This window comes from Ascaphus truei, chromosome 8, assembly GCF_040206685.1.
Source record: "Ascaphus truei isolate aAscTru1 chromosome 8, aAscTru1.hap1, whole genome shotgun sequence".
Taxonomy (NCBI): domain Eukaryota; kingdom Metazoa; phylum Chordata; class Amphibia; order Anura; family Ascaphidae; genus Ascaphus; species Ascaphus truei.
In genome coordinates, this window is record NC_134490.1 from 40,002,380 (window position 1) to 40,022,120 (window position 19,741).

The following is a 19,741-nucleotide window of genomic DNA, read 5'->3' on the forward strand; positions in this document are numbered from 1 at the left end:
AGAATTGCTGCAGTTTCAAACTGCTGAAATGTCTCCCTGAGTATGTGATGAGAATGGGCATGATGATAATTAAGGATATTGTAGCTGAATGTGTAAGAGGGCTGTAACTGCCATGATTCAACGCTGTAAAAGTGACCATGCTGAGTTTGAAGTAATAGACTGCATGGGACTGTGGGTCATATTTACTAAGCAGTCTTCTGCCATAAGACACCTTCTGGCACTGGAAGATACCTTACAGTCCATTGAAGTCAAAGGGCGGCCTAGTTAAAACAGGCCTTGTGATTTTATTTCTATGTGGTGACAAAAACAGACTGGTTACTATAGGCCGTTGCTGCTTTCCGACTTTCTGCTATATACCGGTATCAACCTAAGGTGGAAGGGACAGACTCACTCTGATCAACTGGGACATATTTACAACCGTGTTATGACATAAGACATCATACAGCACTTGAATGGGCCATTGCGTGTCTTGCAGCGCCATAACCACCCCACCTCTTCCCCCCCACACCACCCCACCTCTTCCCCCACCCCACACCACCCCACCTCTTCCCCCCCACACCACTCCACCTCTTCCCCCCCACACCACCCCACCTCTCCCCCCCCCACACCACCCCACCTCTTCCCCCCCACACCACCCCACCTCTCCCCCCCCCACACCACCCCACCTCTTCCCCCCCACACCACCCCACCTCTTCCCCCCCCACACCACCCCACCTCTTCCCCCCCCACACCACCCCACCTCTTCCCCCCCCACCCACACCACCCCACCTCTTCCCCCCCCACACCACCCCACCTCTTCCCCCCCCACACCACCCACCTCATCCCCCCCCCACACCACCCCACCTCATCCCCCCCCACCCCACCCCACCTCTTCCCCCCCACACCAACCCACCTCTTCCCCCCCCCACACCACCCCACCTCTTCCCCCACCCCCCACACCACCCCACCTTTTCCCCCACCCCCCACACCACCCCACCTCTTCCCCCCCCCCACACCACCCCACCTATTCCCCCCCCACACCACCCCACCTCTTCCCCCCCTCCACACCACCCCACCTCTTACCCCCCTACACCACCCCACCTCTTCCCCCCCCCCCACACCACCCCACCTCTTCCCCACCCACACCACTCCACCTCTTCCCCCCCACACCACCCCACCTCTCCCCCCCCCACACCACCCCACCTCTTCCCCCCCACACCACCCCACCTCTCCCCCCCCCACACCACCCCACCTCTTCCCCCCCACACCACCCCACCTCTTCCCCCCCCACACCACCCCACCTCTTCCCCCCCCACACCACCCCACCTCTTCCCCCCCCACCCACACCACCCCACCTCTTCCCCCCCCACACCACCCCACCTCTTCCCCCCCCCACACCACCCCACCTCATCCCCCCCCACCCCACCCCACCTCTTCCCCCCCACACCAACCCACCTCTTCCCCCCCCACACCACCCCACCTCTTCCCCCCCCCACACCACCCCACCTCTTCCCCCCACCTCTTTCCCCCCCACACCACCCCACCTCTTTCCCCCCCACACCACCCCACCTCTTTCCCCCCCCACACCACCCCACACCACCTCTTTCCCCCCCCTCCCCACACCACCTCTTCCCCCCCACACCAACCCACCTCTTCCCCCCCCACACCACCCCACCTCTCCCCCCCCCCCACACCACCCCACCTCTTCCCCCCACCTCTTTCCCCCCCACACCACCCCACCTCTTTCCCCCCCACACCACCCCACCTCTTCCCCCATCCACACCACTCCACCTCTTCCCCCCCCCACACCACCCCACCTCTTCCCCCCCCCCACACCACCCCACCTCTTCCCCCCCCCACACCACCCCACCACCCCACCTCTTCCCCCCCCACCCCACCTCTTCCCCCCCACACCACCCCACCTCTCCCCCCCCCACACCACCCCACCTCTTCCCCCCCCACACCACCCCACCTCTTCCCCCCCCACACCACCCCACCTCTCCCCCCCCACACCACCCCACCTCTTCCCCCCCCCCACACCACCCCACCTCTTCCCCCCCCCCACACCACCCACCTCTTCCCCCCCCCCACACCACCCCACCTCTTCCCCCCCCACACCACCCCACCTCTTCCCCCCCACACCACCCCACTTCTTCCCCCCCCACACCACCCCACCTCTTCCCCCCCCACCCACACCACCCCACCTCTTCCCCCCCCACCCACACCACCCCACCTCTTCCCCCCCCACACCACCCCACCTCTTCCCCCCCCCCACACCACCCCACCTCATCCCCCCCCCCACACCACCCCACCTCATCCCCCCCCACCCCACCCCACCTCTTCCCCCCCACACCAACCCACCTCTTCCCCCCCCCACACCACCCCACCTCTTCCCCCCCCACACCACCCCACCTCTTCCCCCCACCTCTTTCCCCCCCACACCACCCAACCTCTTTCCCCCCCACACCACCCCACCTCTTTCCCCCCCCACCCCACCCCACACCACCTCTTTCCCCCCCCACCCCACCTCTTTCCCCCACCCACCCTACACCACCTCTTTCCCCCACCCCCCTACACCACCTCTTTCCCCCACCCCCCACACCACCTCTTTCCCCCACCCCCCACACCACCTCTTTCCCCCCACACCACCTCACAATTTTTGAACAACAACTACATCATATCATTTCACGCATTTACATCCCGGGCAACGCCGGGTATATCAGCTAGTATATCTATATGTGTGTGTGTGTGTGTGTGTGTGTGTGTGTGTGTGTGTGTGTGTGTGTGTGTGTGTGTGTGTGTGTGTGTGTGTGTGTGTGTGTGTGTGTGTGTGTGTGTGTGTGTGTGTGTGTGTGTGTGTGTGTGTGTGTGTGTTCCTGCTCCACACCTGGCACAGGAAAGTAAAGTGGCTTTTCCAATATCACAAGGAGGTGACAGTTGGTATTCGAGCCGGGTTCACCTGATTCAAATCTGTCATGTTATCAATTGGGAATCTATGTCCTTGGGAACCGGTGGTGAGGAAGAAAATTAGCCAAAAGTATGACATCACAATGTGTTTTTTGCTGTACAACAGCTTCTGTAGCAGCACTTGCCTCAAGTACAACTGCATCGGTGACCACAGCAGCACCAAGTACAACAGTTTCAATAACAACAACAGCACCAAGTACAACTGCATTATTGACAACAGCTTTACCAAGTACAACAGCTTCAGTGACAACAGCCTCATCAAGTACAACAGCTTCAGTGGCAACAGCAGCAGCAAGTACAACTACATTGGTGACCACAGCTGTACCAAGTACAACAGCTTCAGTGAGCACAGCCGCATCAAGTACAACAGCTTCAGTCACAACTGCAGCACCAAGTACAACAGCTTCAGTCACAACAACAGCACCAAGTACAACAGCTTCAGTCACAACAGCAGCACCAAGTACAACAGCTGCAGTGACCACAGCAGCACCAAGTACAACTGCATCAGTGACAACAGCCGCATCAAGTACAACAGCTTTAGTGGCAACAGCAGCAGCAAGTACAACTATACCAGTGACCACAGCTGTACCAAGTACAACAGCTACAGTGAGCCCAGCGGCATCAAGTACAACAGCTTCAGTCACAACAGCGGCACCAAGTACAACTACATCATTGACAACAGCTGCACCAAGTACCACAGCTTCAGTCACAACAGCAGCACCAAGTACAACTACATCATTGACAACAACTGCACCAAGTACAACAGCTTCAGTCACAACAGCCGCACCAAGTACAACAGCTTCAGTCACAACAGCCGCACCAAGTACAACAGCTTCAGTCACAACATTTGCTCCAAGTACAACTGCATCAGTGACAACAGCAGCACCAAGTACAACAGTTTCAATAACAACAACAGCACCAACTACAACTGCATTATTGACAACAGCTTTACCAAGTACAACAGCTTCAGTGACAACAGCCTCATCAAGTACAACAGCTTCAGCAACAGAAGCAGCACCAAGTACAACTACATTAGTGACCACAGCTGTACCAAGTACAACAGCTTCAGTGAGCACAGCCGCATCAAGTACAACAGCTTCAGTCACAACTGCAGCACCAAGTACAACAGCTTCAGTCACAACAACAGCACCAAGTACAACAGCTTCAGTCACAACAGCAGCACCAAGTACAACAGCTTCAGTCACAACAGCAGCACCAAGTACAACAGCTTCAGTCACAACAGCAGCACCAAGTACAACAGCTTCAGTCACAACAGCAGCACTAAGTACAACTACATCATTGACAACAGCTGCACCAAGTACAACAGCTTCAATAACAACAGCAGCACCAAGTACAACAGCTGCAGTGACCACAGCGGCACCAAGTACAACTGCATCAGTGACAACAGCCGCATCAAGTACAACAGCTTCAGTCACAACAGCAGCACCAAGTACAACAGCTTCAGTCACAACAGCAGCACCAAGTACAACTACATCATTGACAACAGCTGCACCAAGTACAAGAGCTTCAACAACAACAGCTGCACTAAGTACAACAGCTTCAGTGACAACAGCTGCATCAACTACAACAGCTTTAGTGGCAACAGCAGCAGCAAGTACAACTATACCAGTGACCACAGCTGTACCAAGTACAACAGCTACAGTGAGCCCAGCGGCATCAAGTACAACAGCTTCAGTCACAACAGCGGCACCAAGTACAACTACATCATTGACAACAGCTGCACCAAGTACCACAGCTTCAGTCACAACAGCAGCACCAAGTACAACTACATCATTGACAACAACTGCACCAAGTACAACAGCTTCAGTCACAACAGCCGCACCAAGTACAACAGCTTCAGTCACAACAGCCGCACCAAGTACAACAGCTTCAGTCACAACATTTGCTCCAAGTACAACTGCATCAGTGACAACAGCAGCACCAAGTACAACAGTTTCAATAACAACAACAGCACCAACTACAACTGCATTATTGACAACAGCTTTACCAAGTACAACAGCTTCAGTGACAACAGCCTCATCAAGTACAACAGCTTCAGCAACAGAAGCAGCACCAAGTACAACTACATTAGTGACCACAGCTGTACCAAGTACAACAGCTTCAGTGAGCACAGCCGCATCAAGTACAACAGCTTCAGTCACAACTGCAGCACCAAGTACAACAGCTTCAGTCACAACAACAGCACCAAGTACAACAGCTTCAGTCACAACAGCAGCACCAAGTACAACAGCTTCAGTCACAACAGCAGCACCAAGTACAACAGCTTCAGTCACAACAGCAGCACCAAGTACAACAGCTTCAGTCACAACAGCAGCACTAAGTACAACTACATCATTGACAACAGCTGCACCAAGTACAACAGCTTCAATAACAACAGCAGCACCAAGTACAACAGCTGCAGTGACCACAGCGGCACCAAGTACAACTGCATCAGTGACAACAGCCGCATCAAGTACAACAGCTTCAGTCACAACAGCAGCACCAAGTACAACAGCTTCAGTCACAACAGCAGCACCAAGTACAACTACATCATTGACAACAGCTGCACCAAGTACAAGAGCTTCAACAACAACAGCTGCACTAAGTACAACAGCTTCAGTGACTACAGCGGCACCAAGTACAACTGCATCAGTGACAACAACCGCATCAAGTACATCAGCTTCAGTCACAACAGCAGCACCAAGTACAACTGCATCTGTGACAACAGCTGCATCAACTACAACAGCTTTAGTGGCAACAGCAGCAGCAAGTACAACTATACCAGTGACCACAGCTGTACCAAGTACAGCAGCTACAGTGAGCCCAGAGGCATCAAGTACAACAGGTTCAGTCACAACAGCAGCACCAAGTACAACTACATCATTGACAACAGCTGCACCAAGTACAACAGCTTCAGTCACAACACCCGCACCAAGTACAACAGCTTCAGTCACAACAGCGGCACCAAGTACAACAGCATCAGTGACAACAGCTGCATCAAGTACAACAGCTTCAGTCACAATATTTGCTCCAAGTACAACTGCATCAGTGACAACAGCAGCACCAAGTACAACAGTTTCAATAACAACAACAGCTTTACCAAGTACAACTGCATTATTGACAACAGCTTTACCAAGTACAACAACTTCAGTGACAACAGCCTCATCAAGTACAACAGCTTCAGTGGCAACAGCAGCAGCAGCAAGTACAACTACATTGGTGACCACAGCTGTACCAAGTACCACAGCTTCAGTGAGCACAGCCGCATCAAGTAGAACAGCTTCAGTCACAACTGCAGCACCAAGTACAACAGCTTCAGTCACAACAACAGCACCAAGTACAACAGCTTCAGGCACAACAGCAGCACCAAGTACAACAGCTTCAGTCACAACCGCAGCACCAAGTACAACTACATCATTGACAACAGCTGCACCAAGTACAACTACACCGGTGACCACAGCTGTACCAAGTACAACAGCATCAGTGACCACAGCTGTACCAAGTACAGCAGCTTCAGTGAGCACAGTGGCATCAAATACAACAGCTTCAGTCACAACAGCAGCACCAAGTACAACTACATCATTGACAACAGCTGCACCAAGTACAACAGCTTCAGTCAGAACAGCCGCACCAAGTACAACAGCTTCAGTCACAACAGCAGCACTAAGTACAACTACATCATTGACCACAGCGGCACCAAGTACAACAGCTTCAATAACAACAGCAGCACCAAGTTCAACAGCTTCAGTGACCACAGCTGCAGCAAGTACAACTGCATCAGTGACAACAGCCGCATCAAGTACAACAGGTTCAGTCACAACAGCAGCACCAAGTACAACAGCTTCAGTCACAACAGCAGCACCAAGTACAACTGCATCTGTGACAACAGCTGCATCAACTACAACAGCTTTAGTGGCAACAGCAGCAGCAAGTACAACTATACCAGTGACCACAGCTGTACCAAGTACAGCAGCTACAGTGAGCCCAGAGGCATCAAGTACAACAGGTTCAGTCACAACAGCAGCACCAAGTACAACTACATCATTGACAACAGCTGCACCAAGTACAACAGCTTCAGTCACAACACCCGCACCAAGTACAACAGCTTCAGTCACAACAGCGGCACCAAGTACAACAGCATCAGTGACAACAGCTGCATCAAGTACAACAGCTTCAGTCACAATATTTGCTCCAAGTACAACTGCATCAGTGACAACAGCAGCACCAAGTACAACAGTTTCAATAACAACAACAGCTTTACCAAGTACAACTGCATTATTGACAACAGCTTTACCAAGTACAACAACTTCAGTGACAACAGCCTCATCAAGTACAACAGCTTCAGTGGCAACAGCAGCAGCAGCAAGTACAACTACATTGGTGACCACAGCTGTACCAAGTACCACAGCTTCAGTGAGCACAGCCGCATCAAGTAGAACAGCTTCAGTCACAACTGCAGCACCAAGTACAACAGCTTCAGTCACAACAACAGCACCAAGTACAACAGCTTCAGGCACAACAGCAGCACCAAGTACAACAGCTTCAGTCACAACCGCAGCACCAAGTACAACTACATCATTGACAACAGCTGCACCAAGTACAACTACACCGGTGACCACAGCTGTACCAAGTACAACAGCATCAGTGACCACAGCTGTACCAAGTACAGCAGCTTCAGTGAGCACAGTGGCATCAAATACAACAGCTTCAGTCACAACAGCAGCACCAAGTACAACTACATCATTGACAACAGCTGCACCAAGTACAACAGCTTCAGTCAGAACAGCCGCACCAAGTACAACAGCTTCAGTCACAACAGCAGCACTAAGTACAACTACATCATTGACCACAGCGGCACCAAGTACAACAGCTTCAATAACAACAGCAGCACCAAGTTCAACAGCTTCAGTGACCACAGCTGCAGCAAGTACAACTGCATCAGTGACAACAGCCGCATCAAGTACAACAGGTTCAGTCACAACAGCAGCACCAAGTACAACAGCTTCAGTCACAACAGCAGCACCAAGTACAACAGCTTCAATCACAACAGCAGCACCAAGTACCACAGCTTCAATCACAACAGCAGCACCAAGTACCACAGCTTCAATCACAACAGCAGCACCAAGTACCACAGCTTCAATCACAACAGCAGCACCAAGTACAACTACATCATTGACAACAGCTGCACCAAGTACAAGGGCTTCAATAATCACAGCAGCACCAAGTACCACAGCAGCAAGTGCAACAGCTTCAGTGGGAACAGCAGCAGCAAGTACAACTACATCAGTGACCACAGCTGTACCAAGTACAACAGCTTCAGTGAGCACAGCTGCATCAAGCACAACAGTTTCAGTCACAACAGCAGCACCAAGTACAACAGCTTCAGTCCCAGCAGCAGCACCAAGTACAACTACATCATTGACAACAGCTGCACCAAGTACAACTGCATCAGTGACAACAGCCGCATCAAGTACAACAGCTTCAGTCACAACAGCAGCACCAAGTACAACAGCTTCAGTGACTACAGTGGCACCAAGTACAACAGCTTCAGTGAGCACAGCTGCACCAAGTACAACAGCTTCAGTCACAACAGCAGCACAAAGTATAACAGCTTCAGTCAACACAGCAGCACCAAGTACAACTACATCATTGACAACAGCTGCACCAAGTACAACAGCTTCAGTCACAACAGCCCCACCAAGTACAACAGCTTCAGTCAGAACAGCAGCACCAAGTACAACTACATCATTGACAACAGCAGCAGCAAGTACAACTACATCAGTGAGCACAGCTGCATCAAGTCTAACAGCTTCAGTCACAACAGCAGCACCAAGTACCACAGCTTCAGTCACAACAGCATCACCAACTACAACAGCTTCAATCACAACAGCAGCACCAAGTACTACAGCTTCAATCACAACAGCAGCACCAAGTACAACTACATCATTGACAACAGCTGCACCAAGTACAAGGGCTTCAATAATCACAGCAGCACCAAGTACCACAGCAGCAGCAAGTACAACAGCTTCAGTGGGAACAGCAGCAGCAAGTACAACTACATCAGTGACCACAGCTGTACCAAGTACAACAGCTTCAGTGAGCACAGCTGCATCAAGCACAACAGTTTCAGTCACTATAGCAGCACCAAGTACAACAGCTTCAGTCCCAACAGCAGCACCAAATACAACTACATCATTGACAACAGCTGCACCAAGTACAACAGCTTCAGTCACATCAGCAGCACCAAGTACAACTACATCATTGACAACAGCTGCACCAAGTACAAGAGCTTCAATAACAACAGCAGCACCAAGTACCACAGCAGCAGCAAGTACAACAGCTTCAGTGACACCAGCGGCACCAAGTACAACTGCATCAGTGACAACAGCCGCATCAAGTACAACAGCTTCAGTCACAACAGCAGCACCAAGTACAACAGCTTCAGTGACCACAGTGGCACCAAGTACAACAGCTTCAGTGAGCACAGCTGCATCAAGTACAACAGCTTCAGTCACAACAGCAGCACAAAGTATAACAGCTTCAGTCAACACAGCAGCACCAAGTACAACAGCTTCAGTCACAACAGCCCCACCAAGTACAACAGCTTCAGTCAGAACAGCAGCACCAAGTACAACTACATCATTGACAACAGCTGCACCAAGTACAAGAGCTTCAATAACAACAGCCACATCAAGTACAACAGCTTCAGTGGCAACAGCAGCAGCAAGTACAACTACATCAGTGACCACAGCTGTACCAAGTACCACAGCTTCAGTGAGCACAGCTGCATCAAGTCTAACAGCTTCAGTCACAACAGCAGCACCAAGTACCACAGCTTCAGTCACAACAGCAGCACCAAGTACAAGAGCTTCAATAACAACAGCAGCACCAAGTACAACAGCTTCAGTGACAACAGCTGCATCAAGTACAACAGCTTTAGTGGCAACAGCAGCACCAAGTACAACAGCTTCAGTCACAACAGCAGCACCAAGTACAACAGCTTCAGTCACATCAGTAGCACCAAGTACAACTACATCATTGACAACAGCTGCATCAAGTACAAGAGCTTCAGTAACAACAGCAGCGGCACCAAGTACAACTGCATCAGTGACAACAGCCGCATCAAGTACAACAGCTTCAGTCACAACAGCAGCACCAAGTACAACAGCTTCAGTCACAACAGCTGCACCAAGAACAGCTGCATCAATAACAATAGCCACCCAAAGTACAACTATTTTGCCATCTACAGCCACACCTTCTATGACATTAACAACAGCTGCACTGACTGCAGCTCCAACTTCTTCAAGTTAGTATTTCCACTTCTGCGATGTAGTTGTGTATCATTGAATTTGTGCAGAATTTTGGAAAAATACGTCAAGAATGTAAAATCCCTTTGTGTGAATACTGAACTAGAAGTTCAGCATCTCCATAAAACAGCCTATATTTTAACACAACACACGATTTGGCAATACTAAACGTTAGATTCAAGCAATGTCATAGGAAGGGCTATGTGTAACTAGATTAGTTAGACTGTACTATAAGATATCTTGTTTGTTACATGTAACCAAGTGTTCAGTACATCCTTTAAAATGGGAACTACAGTAGTTCTTAATTCCTTTAACCAATGAGTTTTGATGATGGACGATTGGTGGAGTTTTCTGTCTTTGAGCTTTGATATCACAGCCCATGTTTCCACACAGGTGTTCCAGTAACCGAAAACATTATCCAACCCCTCACTGCTAACCCGGTAAACCAGTCCCCAGTAAACACAACCACAACAAAGACCACACAGAGCTCCACAGGTAAGGAAATGTGTCCAGGGCCTTTTTTTATATATATATATACAGTGTTCGACAAACCTATACATTTGCACGCCCCGGGCGAGTGGATTTTACATCGTGGCGAGCTCCTATTGGCCCAAGCAGCACACGTGTGGTACTAGGTGGCGAGTAGATTTATTTGTTCGGCGAGTAGATTTTTTGGTGATTTGTCGACCACTATATATATATATATATATATATGATCCTGCCCCATGCCTGGCACAGGAAAGTAAAGTGGCTTTTCCAATGTCACAAGGAGGTGACAGTTGGTATTCGAGCCGGGTTCACCTGATTCAAATCTGTCATGTTATCAATTGGGAATCTATGTATGTAAAGGAATTTTGGATACTGTATATATAAATATTATATTTGGATATATATATATTCATTTAGAAAGCAGGAACTTACTTAGTAATGTGTTAGTGAAGATGTCCTTGGGAACCGGTGGTAAGGAAGAAAATTGTTTTCTGCTGTACAACAGCTTCTGTAGCAGCACTTGCCTCAAGTACAACTACATCAGTGACAACAGCCGCACCAAGTACAACAGTTTCAATAAAAACAACAGCACCAAGTACAACAGCTTCAGTCACAACAGCAGCACCAAGTACAACAGCTTCAGTCCCAACAGCAGCACCAAGTACAACAGCTTCAGTCACAACAGCAGCACCAAGTACAACAGCTTCAGTCCCAATAGCAGCACCAAGTACAACTACATCATTGACAACAGCTGCACCAAGTACAATAGCTTCAGTCACATCAGCAGCACCAAGTACAACTACATCATTGACAACAGCAGCACCAAGTACAAGAGCTTCAATAACAGCAGCAGCACAAAGTACAACAGCTTCAGTGACACCAGCGGCACCAAGTACAACTGCATCAGTGACAACAGCCGCATCAAGTACAACAGCTTCAGTCACAACAGCAGCACCAAGTACAACAGCTTCAGTGACCACAGTGGCACCAAGTACAACAGCTTCAGTGAGCACAGCTGCATCAAGTACAACAGCTTCAGTCACAACAGCAGCACAAAGTATAACAGCTTCAGTCAACACAGCAGCACCAAGTACAACAGCTTCAGCTACAACAGCAGCACCAAGTACAACTACATCATTGACAACAGCTGCACCAAGTACAAGAGCTTCAATAACAACAGCCACATCAAGTACAACAGCTTCAGTGGCAACAGCAGCAGCAAGTACAACTACATCAGTGACCACAGCTGTACCAAGTACCACAGCTTCAGTGAGCACAGCTGCATCAAGTCTAACAGCTTCAGTCACAACAGCAGCACCAAGTACCACAGCTTCAGTCACAACAGCAGCACCAAGTACAAGAGCTTCAATAACAACAGCAGCACCAAGTACAACAGCTTCAGTGACAACAGCTGCATCAAGTACAACAGCTTTAGTGGCAACAGCAGCACCAAGTACAACAGCTTCAGTCACAACAGCAGCACCAAGTACAACAGCTTCAGTCACATCAGTAGCACCAAGTACAACTACATCAGTGACAACAGCCGCATCAAGTACAAGAGCTTCAGGAACAACAGCAGCACCAAGTACAACAGCTTCAGTCACAACAGCTGCACCAAGAACAGCTGCATCAATAACAATAGCCACCCAAAGTACAACTATTTTGCCATCTACAGCCACACCTTCTATGACATTAACAACAGCTGCACTGACTGCAGCTCCAACTTCTTCAAGTTAGTATTTCCACTTCTGCAATGTAGTTGTGTATCATTGAATTTGTGCAGAATTTTGGAAAAATACGTCAAGAATGTAAAATCCCTTTGTGTGAATACTGAACTAGAAGTTCAGCATCTCCATAAAACAGCCTATATTTTAACGCAACACACAATTTGGCAATACTAAACGTTAGATTCAAGCAATGTCATATATAACTCTTGTTGAGAAGGAACATGTACTCAATCAAAGGAAGGGCTATGTGTAACTAGATTAGTTAGACTGTACTAAAAAATATCTTGTCTGTTACATGTAACCAAGTGTTCAGTACATCCTTTCAAATGGGAACTACAATAGTTCTTAATTCCTTTAACCAATGAGTTTTGATGATGGACGATTGGTGGAGTTTTCTGTCTTTGAGCTTTGATATCACAGCCCATGTTTCCACACAGGTGTTCCAGTAACCGAAAACGTTATCCAACCCCTCACTGCTAACCCGGTAAACCAGTCCCCAGTAAACACAACCACATTAAAGACCACGCAGAGCTTCACAGGTAAGGCAATGTGTCCAGGGCCTTTTTATATATATATATATATATATATGATCCTGCCCCATGCCTGGCACAGGAAAGTAAAGTGGCTTTTCCAATGTCACAAGGAGGTGACAGTTGGTATTCGAGCCGGGTTTACCTGATTCAAATCTGTCATGTTATCAATTGGGAATCTATGTATGTAAAGGAATTTTGGATATATATAAATATTATATTTGGATATATATATATATTCATTTAGAAAGCAGGAACTTACTTAGTAATGTGTTAGTGAAGATGTCCTTGGGAACCGGTGGTAAGGAAGAAAGTTAGCCAAAAGTATGACATCACAATGTGTTTTCTACTGTACAACAGCTTCTGTAGCAGCACTTGCCTCAAGTACAACCACATCAGTGACAACAGCCGCATCAAGTACAACAGCTTCAGTCACAACATTTGCCCCAAGTACAACTGCATCAGTGACAACAGCAGCACCAAGTTCAACAGTTTCAATAAAAACAACAGCATCAGTGACAACAGCTTTACCAAGTACAACAGCTTCAGTGACAACAGTTGCACCAAGTACAACTGCATCATTGACAACAGCTTTACCAAGAACAACAGCTTCAGTGGCAACAGCAGCAGCAAATACAACTACATCAGTGACCACAGCTGTACCAACTACAACAGCTTCAGTGAGCACAGCGGCACCACGTGCAACTGCATCAGTGACAACAGCAGCACCAAGTACAACAGCTTCAGTTACAACAGCCGCACCAAGTACAACAGCTTCAGTCACAACAGCTGCACCAAGTACAACAGCTTCAGTCACAACAGCAGCACCAAGTACAACAGCTTCAGTCACAACAGCAGCACCAAGTACAACAGCTTCAGTCACAACAGCCGCACCAAGTACAAGAGCTTCAGTCACAACAGCAGCACCAAGTACAACAGCTTCAGTCACATCAGCAGCACCAAGTACAACTACATCATTGACAACAGCTGCACCAAGTACCACAGCTTCAGTCACAACAGCAGCACCAAGTACAAGAGCTTCAATAACAACAGCAGCAGCACAAAGTACAACAGCTTCAGTCACAACAGCCGCACCAAGTACAACAGCTTCGGTCACAACAGCCGCACCAAGTACAACAGCTTCAGTCACAACAGCCGCACCAAGTACAATAGCTTCAGTCACAACAGCAGCACCAAGTACAACTTCATCATTGACAACAGCTGCACCAAGTACAAGAGCTTCAGTCACAACAGCAGCACCAAGTACAACAGCTTCAGTCACAACAGCCGCACCAAGTACAACAGCTTCAGTCACAACCGCAGCACCAAGTACAACAGCTTCAGTCACAACAGCAGCACTAAGTACAACTACATCATTGACAACAGTTGCACCAAGTACAAGAGCTTCAGTCACAACAGCAGCAGCACAAAGTACAACTTCATCATTGACAACAGCTGCACCAAGTACAACTTCATCATTGACAACAGCTGCACCAAGTACAAGAGCTTCAGTCACAACCGCAGCACCAAGTACAACAGCTTCAGTCACAACAGCAGCACTAAGTACAACTACATCATTGACAACAGTTGCACCAAGTACAACAGCTTCAGTCACAACAGCAGCACCAAGTACAATAGCTTCAGTCACAACAGCTTTACCAAGTACAATTGCATCAGTGACAACAGCCGCACCAAGTACAACAGCTTCAGTCACAACAGCAGCACCAAGTCTAACAGCTTCAGTCACAACAGCTGCACCAAGTACAAGAGCTTCAGTCACAACAGCAGCACCAAGTACAAGAGCTTCAGTCACAACAGCGGCACCAAGTACAATTGCAGCAGTGAGAACAGAATCACCAAGTACAACTGTATCAGTGACAACAGCCGCATCAAGTACAACAGCTTCATTAACACCAGCAGCACCAAGTACCACTACAGGTATATCAGTGATAACAGCTGCACCAAGTACAACAGCTTCAGTCACAACAGCAGCACAAAGTACAACTGCATCATTGATAACATCTGCACCAAGTACAACTGCATCAGTGACAACAGCAGCACCAAGTACTAGAGCTTCAGTGACAACATTTTCCCCAAGAACAATCTCTTCAGTGACAACAGCAGCACCAAGTACAACAGCTTCAATAACAACAGCAGCACCAAGTATAACTGCATCATTGACAACAGCTGCACCAAGTACAACAGCTTCAGTGACCACAGCGGCACCAACTACAGCTACAGCAGTAGCACCAATTACAACAGCAGCAGTTCCAAGTACTGCTGGTTCAGTCACAACAGCTACATTAACTCCCGGCACATATGTGACAACAGCAGCAGTTCCAAGTACAACTACATCAGTGACAACAGCTGCACCAAGAACAATAACCACCCGAAGTACAACTATCTTGGCATCTACAGCTACACCTTCTATCACGTTAACAGCAACTGCACTGACTACAGCTCCAACTTCTTCAAGTTAGTATTTCCACTTCTGCGATGTAGCTGTGTATCATTGAATTTGTGCAGAATTTTGGAAAAATACGTCAAGAATGTAAAATCCCTTTGTGTGAATACTGAACTAGAAGTTCAGCATCTCCATAAAACAGCCTATATTTTAACACAATACACAATTTGACAATACTAAACTTTAGATTCAACTCTTGTTGAGGAGGAACATGTACTCAATCAAAGGAAGGGCTATGTATAACTAGATTAGTTAGACTGCACTATAAAATATCTTGTCTGTTACATGTAACCAAGTGTTCAGTACATCCTTTAAAATGGGAACTACAGTAGTTCTTATTTCCTTTAACCAATGAGTTTTGATGATGGAAGATTGGTGGAGTTTTCTGTCTTTGAGCTTTGATATCACAGCCCATGTTTCCAAACAGGTGTTCCAGTAACCGAAAACGTTATCCAACCTCTCACTGTTAACCCGGTAAATCAGTCCCCAGTAAACACAACCACATTAAAGACCACGCAGAGCTCCACAGGTAAGGCAATGTGTCCAGGCAATTATTTTCTAACATGTTCTTAACCCATAGAACTTACAATCTATGTTTTTGTCGGGGGTGCAGGAAGGTACGGTCATTTTCCAAAGGTCACAAGAAGGTGACAGTGGGACTCAACTGGGTTTGCTTACTTCAAAGCTGTGATGTTACCACTGAATGTTTTTAATCGGATATTGAAGAAATGAACTCTGTACTGTGTGCTTTATAGAATAGGAATACAAACTATGCCAAGGATAGGGAACAATGTAGGTATAAGGTGATAGGTATGTAAATATCATGTGGAGGTAATTCCCATCCTGGAGAGGTTATAATTACAGTGGTATGGTGGAGGACATATAGAGAAAGCAAGTATACGTGAAAGTGAATTTGAATTATCATTATTCAATGGATAAGTACAGTTTCAAACTTCTGAAATGTGTGTGTTCCTTAGGATAAGCCCCAACATTATTTTACATTTTACTCAAGGAATTAGTTCTTAACTTCTTTAACCAGTGGGTTTGGCTGGTTGGCGAATAGTACATTGTCTCCAAGTCTTGATATCATAATACATGTTCCCAAACAGGTGCTGCAGTAACCGAAGCAGTTATCCAACCGATCACTGCTAACCCAGCGAACCAGTCGCCTGTAAACACAACTACTACAGCAAATTCAGCTGCTATAGTAACAACAGCTGCAGCTAAATCTGGAACAACAGCTGTATTAACTACAACTTTCCCATTGTCTACCGCTACACCAACAACATCTGCATTAGTGAATACTTCTCCAAGTTAGTATTTTCACTTTGCCTGTTTGACTTGTCTTTGATTAGTGAAAAGCATTGTTTTGGCACACACCACATGAGGGATGTTCTAAATAGCCAGAATTTAATCCCTCCAGAAAGCAGGTTACATTTTAACACAACTCAGTGTTTGATTCCTACTTAAAACTTTTCAAGTGTTATGCAGAAATACATTTAACCAGTTGGAAACATACAAAACTTATTTTATTTAGCATACACGGTCTGGTTTTCGGGATGTGTGTATTCATCACGCTAACATATATTTTTTTATTTGACTTAAACATATTTACTCAGGGAACTAGTTCTCTTCCCACTTTAATCGATAGGTTAAGCTCAGCGGTGTAGCTATGGCCCTAGCAGCTTGAGCAAAGCCCAGGGGCCTGCTCTCTAGCATATATTTGGCTACTGAACATGCGTGGTGGGCATCTGCCTACCGTGAATGCACGATCGCCACTTGCCTACAACGCTTGCGCGATCGACATTTGCCTACCGCGCATGCGCAATTGGTGGTTGCCGGTCGTGCATGCACATGAGCAGCCAGCAACAACCGGTCGCACGTGCGCAGTAAGCAAGTCTTGATCGTGCATGCGGAGTAGGAAACAGCCAGTTGCGCTTGCGCAGTAGGGACGTGCCGGTCAAGCATCCGTGGCCTAACAATACAAAAATGTTGCTTTGCTGTGCCACTGGTTAGGCTGGTGTGCAAATGGTGAATTGTCTCCAATCCTCAATATTGCAACACCTATTGTCAAACAGGTGTTCTAGTAACCAAATTTTTTTTCCAACCGGTCATGCCTAACCCAGCGAACCAATCCCTTTTAACCACAACCACATTACAGACCATACAGAGCTGGAAATATGAATTGATGCACAATAAAACTAGCTAAACACTTTGGGGTTCAAATGTTTAACCTTTGGTTGCATTTCACATCTCTACAACTTCTTTATTGCATGAATTTCATAAGTCTCTATGCTGCAGATATACATAACCCAGTTTTTTAGATTTTTTTCGTTTTATCATCTTTATAAGGGTAAATTGATGGGTGCTGGGTTGTATTTGAGAGATTCTCAGTTATCGTCTGCTTTGATTTCAGTTGTGACTTTGACAACTCCACCAGCAACAACAGTTCCAGCAGTTTCCACATTTACATTGAATTTCACCTTGATCAACCTCCAATACACCTCAGACCTCGGTACCCCGAACAGCTCCGAATTCAACAGCACGCGAGTCAATCTGACTAGTTTAGTGAGTGACCAGATGCTTGTTGCTACATTTCTAGGTTCTTTACATGACCCCCCGCAGTCTGTATAGGATCTTCTCTTCAATAATACTCCATTAAACTTCAATGGGATCCCCCTTGAAAACACCCAGTTTGGGTTTATATGTCCAGTACTGCACAATCAGATTGTTGAAAGATTTTAATGTTAAGACTCTTTTCTTCCAGCTGGACACACTGATGAAGAGCACCAGCCTGGGTTCTTCTTACGCTGGGTGCCAAATCATGGGATTCAGGTAACAGATTAACATTGCTACAGTATTTGTCTATCCACTTTGCTGCAAAACCTTAAGAAAACATGAAATAATAAGTTGACCATTACGACATGGATGTTGAAATTATAACATGTCATTATATCATTAATTCCTTCTCCAGTGGCGCAAACAGTGGAAGTGACACCAAAGTTGATGCCATCTGCACTTACACTAACCAGTCAGCATCTCCTGCATTTGACCGAGTGGCTTTCTTCAAGGAGCTGAGCAACAAGACTAATAGTATCACCAAGCTGGACACCTTTTCTATGGATCCAAACAGCCTCTTTGTTAACGGTAAGCGAAGGGGTGTACATATTAACTTCTACTACCTGTAAGGGTGATCTCCCCACGCCTCCACCCCGCCATAATGACAGAACTCACCACTTTTTACACCCCACTGGGAGCCCCTCTTTAGGAAATAATTTGCCTCTATAGTCTTGTATGGGATCCCCTTCCTAGGTGTCAACTTTATTTCACGGTAGAGTGGTTAGTTGATTAAGAAATGGTTAATCCAGCCTCCTTCAGCTATTTTTTATAAGTTGGTTGAATCTAGCCACGCACAGACTAGTAACAGAGTCACAAATACAGAGCTCTCTTAGCTAAAAGACAGTTTGGTCATTCTGTAATAACCACATGATGAAGAGAAGGTGAGCTGAGAAATCCCAATAGTGTTTAGTGTAGCAATTATGACAATGTCTTGGAAAAAACTCACATTGACTTTATTTGCTTTTGTTTTTATGTATTTACTAGGATACAATGAAAAGGCAGGAACTACCCCAGCTCCATGTAAGTACTTAGTGATGACAGTAGAGCTGATGCAAACACTGGGTACATGGACACAGCCTACACACACTCTTCCTTTGCCATGTAACAGTTCCCTCTGTTATTTTCATACATCCCTAAAGTATGAATTGATTCACAATAAAAGTAGCTGAACATTTTGGGGTTCAAATGTTTAACTTTTTGTTGTATTTCACAGCTCTACAACTTCTTTAGTGCATGAACTTTACATAAATCTCTATTCTGTAGATTTACATAAACCAGGTTTATAGATACAATCTTCAACTTTCATCTTTACAAGGATAAATTGATGGGTGCTTGATGTATTTGAGAGATTCTCAGTTATCGTCTGCTTTGATTTCAGTTGTGACTTTGACAACTCCACCAGCAACCACAGTTCCAGCAGTTTCCACATTTACATTGAATTTCACCTTGACCAACCTCCAATACACCTCAAACCTCGGGACCCCGAACAGCTCCGAATTCAACAGCACGCGAGTCAATCTGACTAGTTTAGTGAGTGACCAGATGCTTGTTGCTACATTTCTATGTTCTTTACATGACCCCCGCAGTCTGTATAGGATCTTCTCTTCAATAATACTCCATTAAACTTCAATGGGTTCCCCCTTGAAAACACTCAGTTTG

At 47.0% G+C, this 19,741-nt stretch overlaps 1 protein-coding gene across 1 annotated transcript in view; it reads left to right on the forward strand.

Moving 5' to 3' along the window:
- The window catches only part of MUC16 (mucin 16, cell surface associated), a 185,277-nt gene that overhangs the window by 104,407 nt on the left and 61,129 nt on the right, over positions 1–19,741 (forward strand). The window contains exons 9-16 of the mRNA XM_075613035.1: positions 3,053–10,252; positions 10,647–10,748; positions 11,248–12,474; positions 12,907–13,008; positions 13,360–15,474; positions 15,891–15,992; positions 16,573–16,776; positions 19,461–19,702. Coding sequence (XP_075469150.1) covers positions 3,053–10,252; positions 10,647–10,748; positions 11,248–12,474; positions 12,907–13,008; positions 13,360–15,474; positions 15,891–15,992; positions 16,573–16,776; positions 19,461–19,702 — 11,294 coding nt within the window. The remainder of the gene's footprint in view (positions 1–3,052; positions 10,253–10,646; positions 10,749–11,247; positions 12,475–12,906; positions 13,009–13,359; positions 15,475–15,890; positions 15,993–16,572; positions 16,777–19,460; positions 19,703–19,741) is intronic.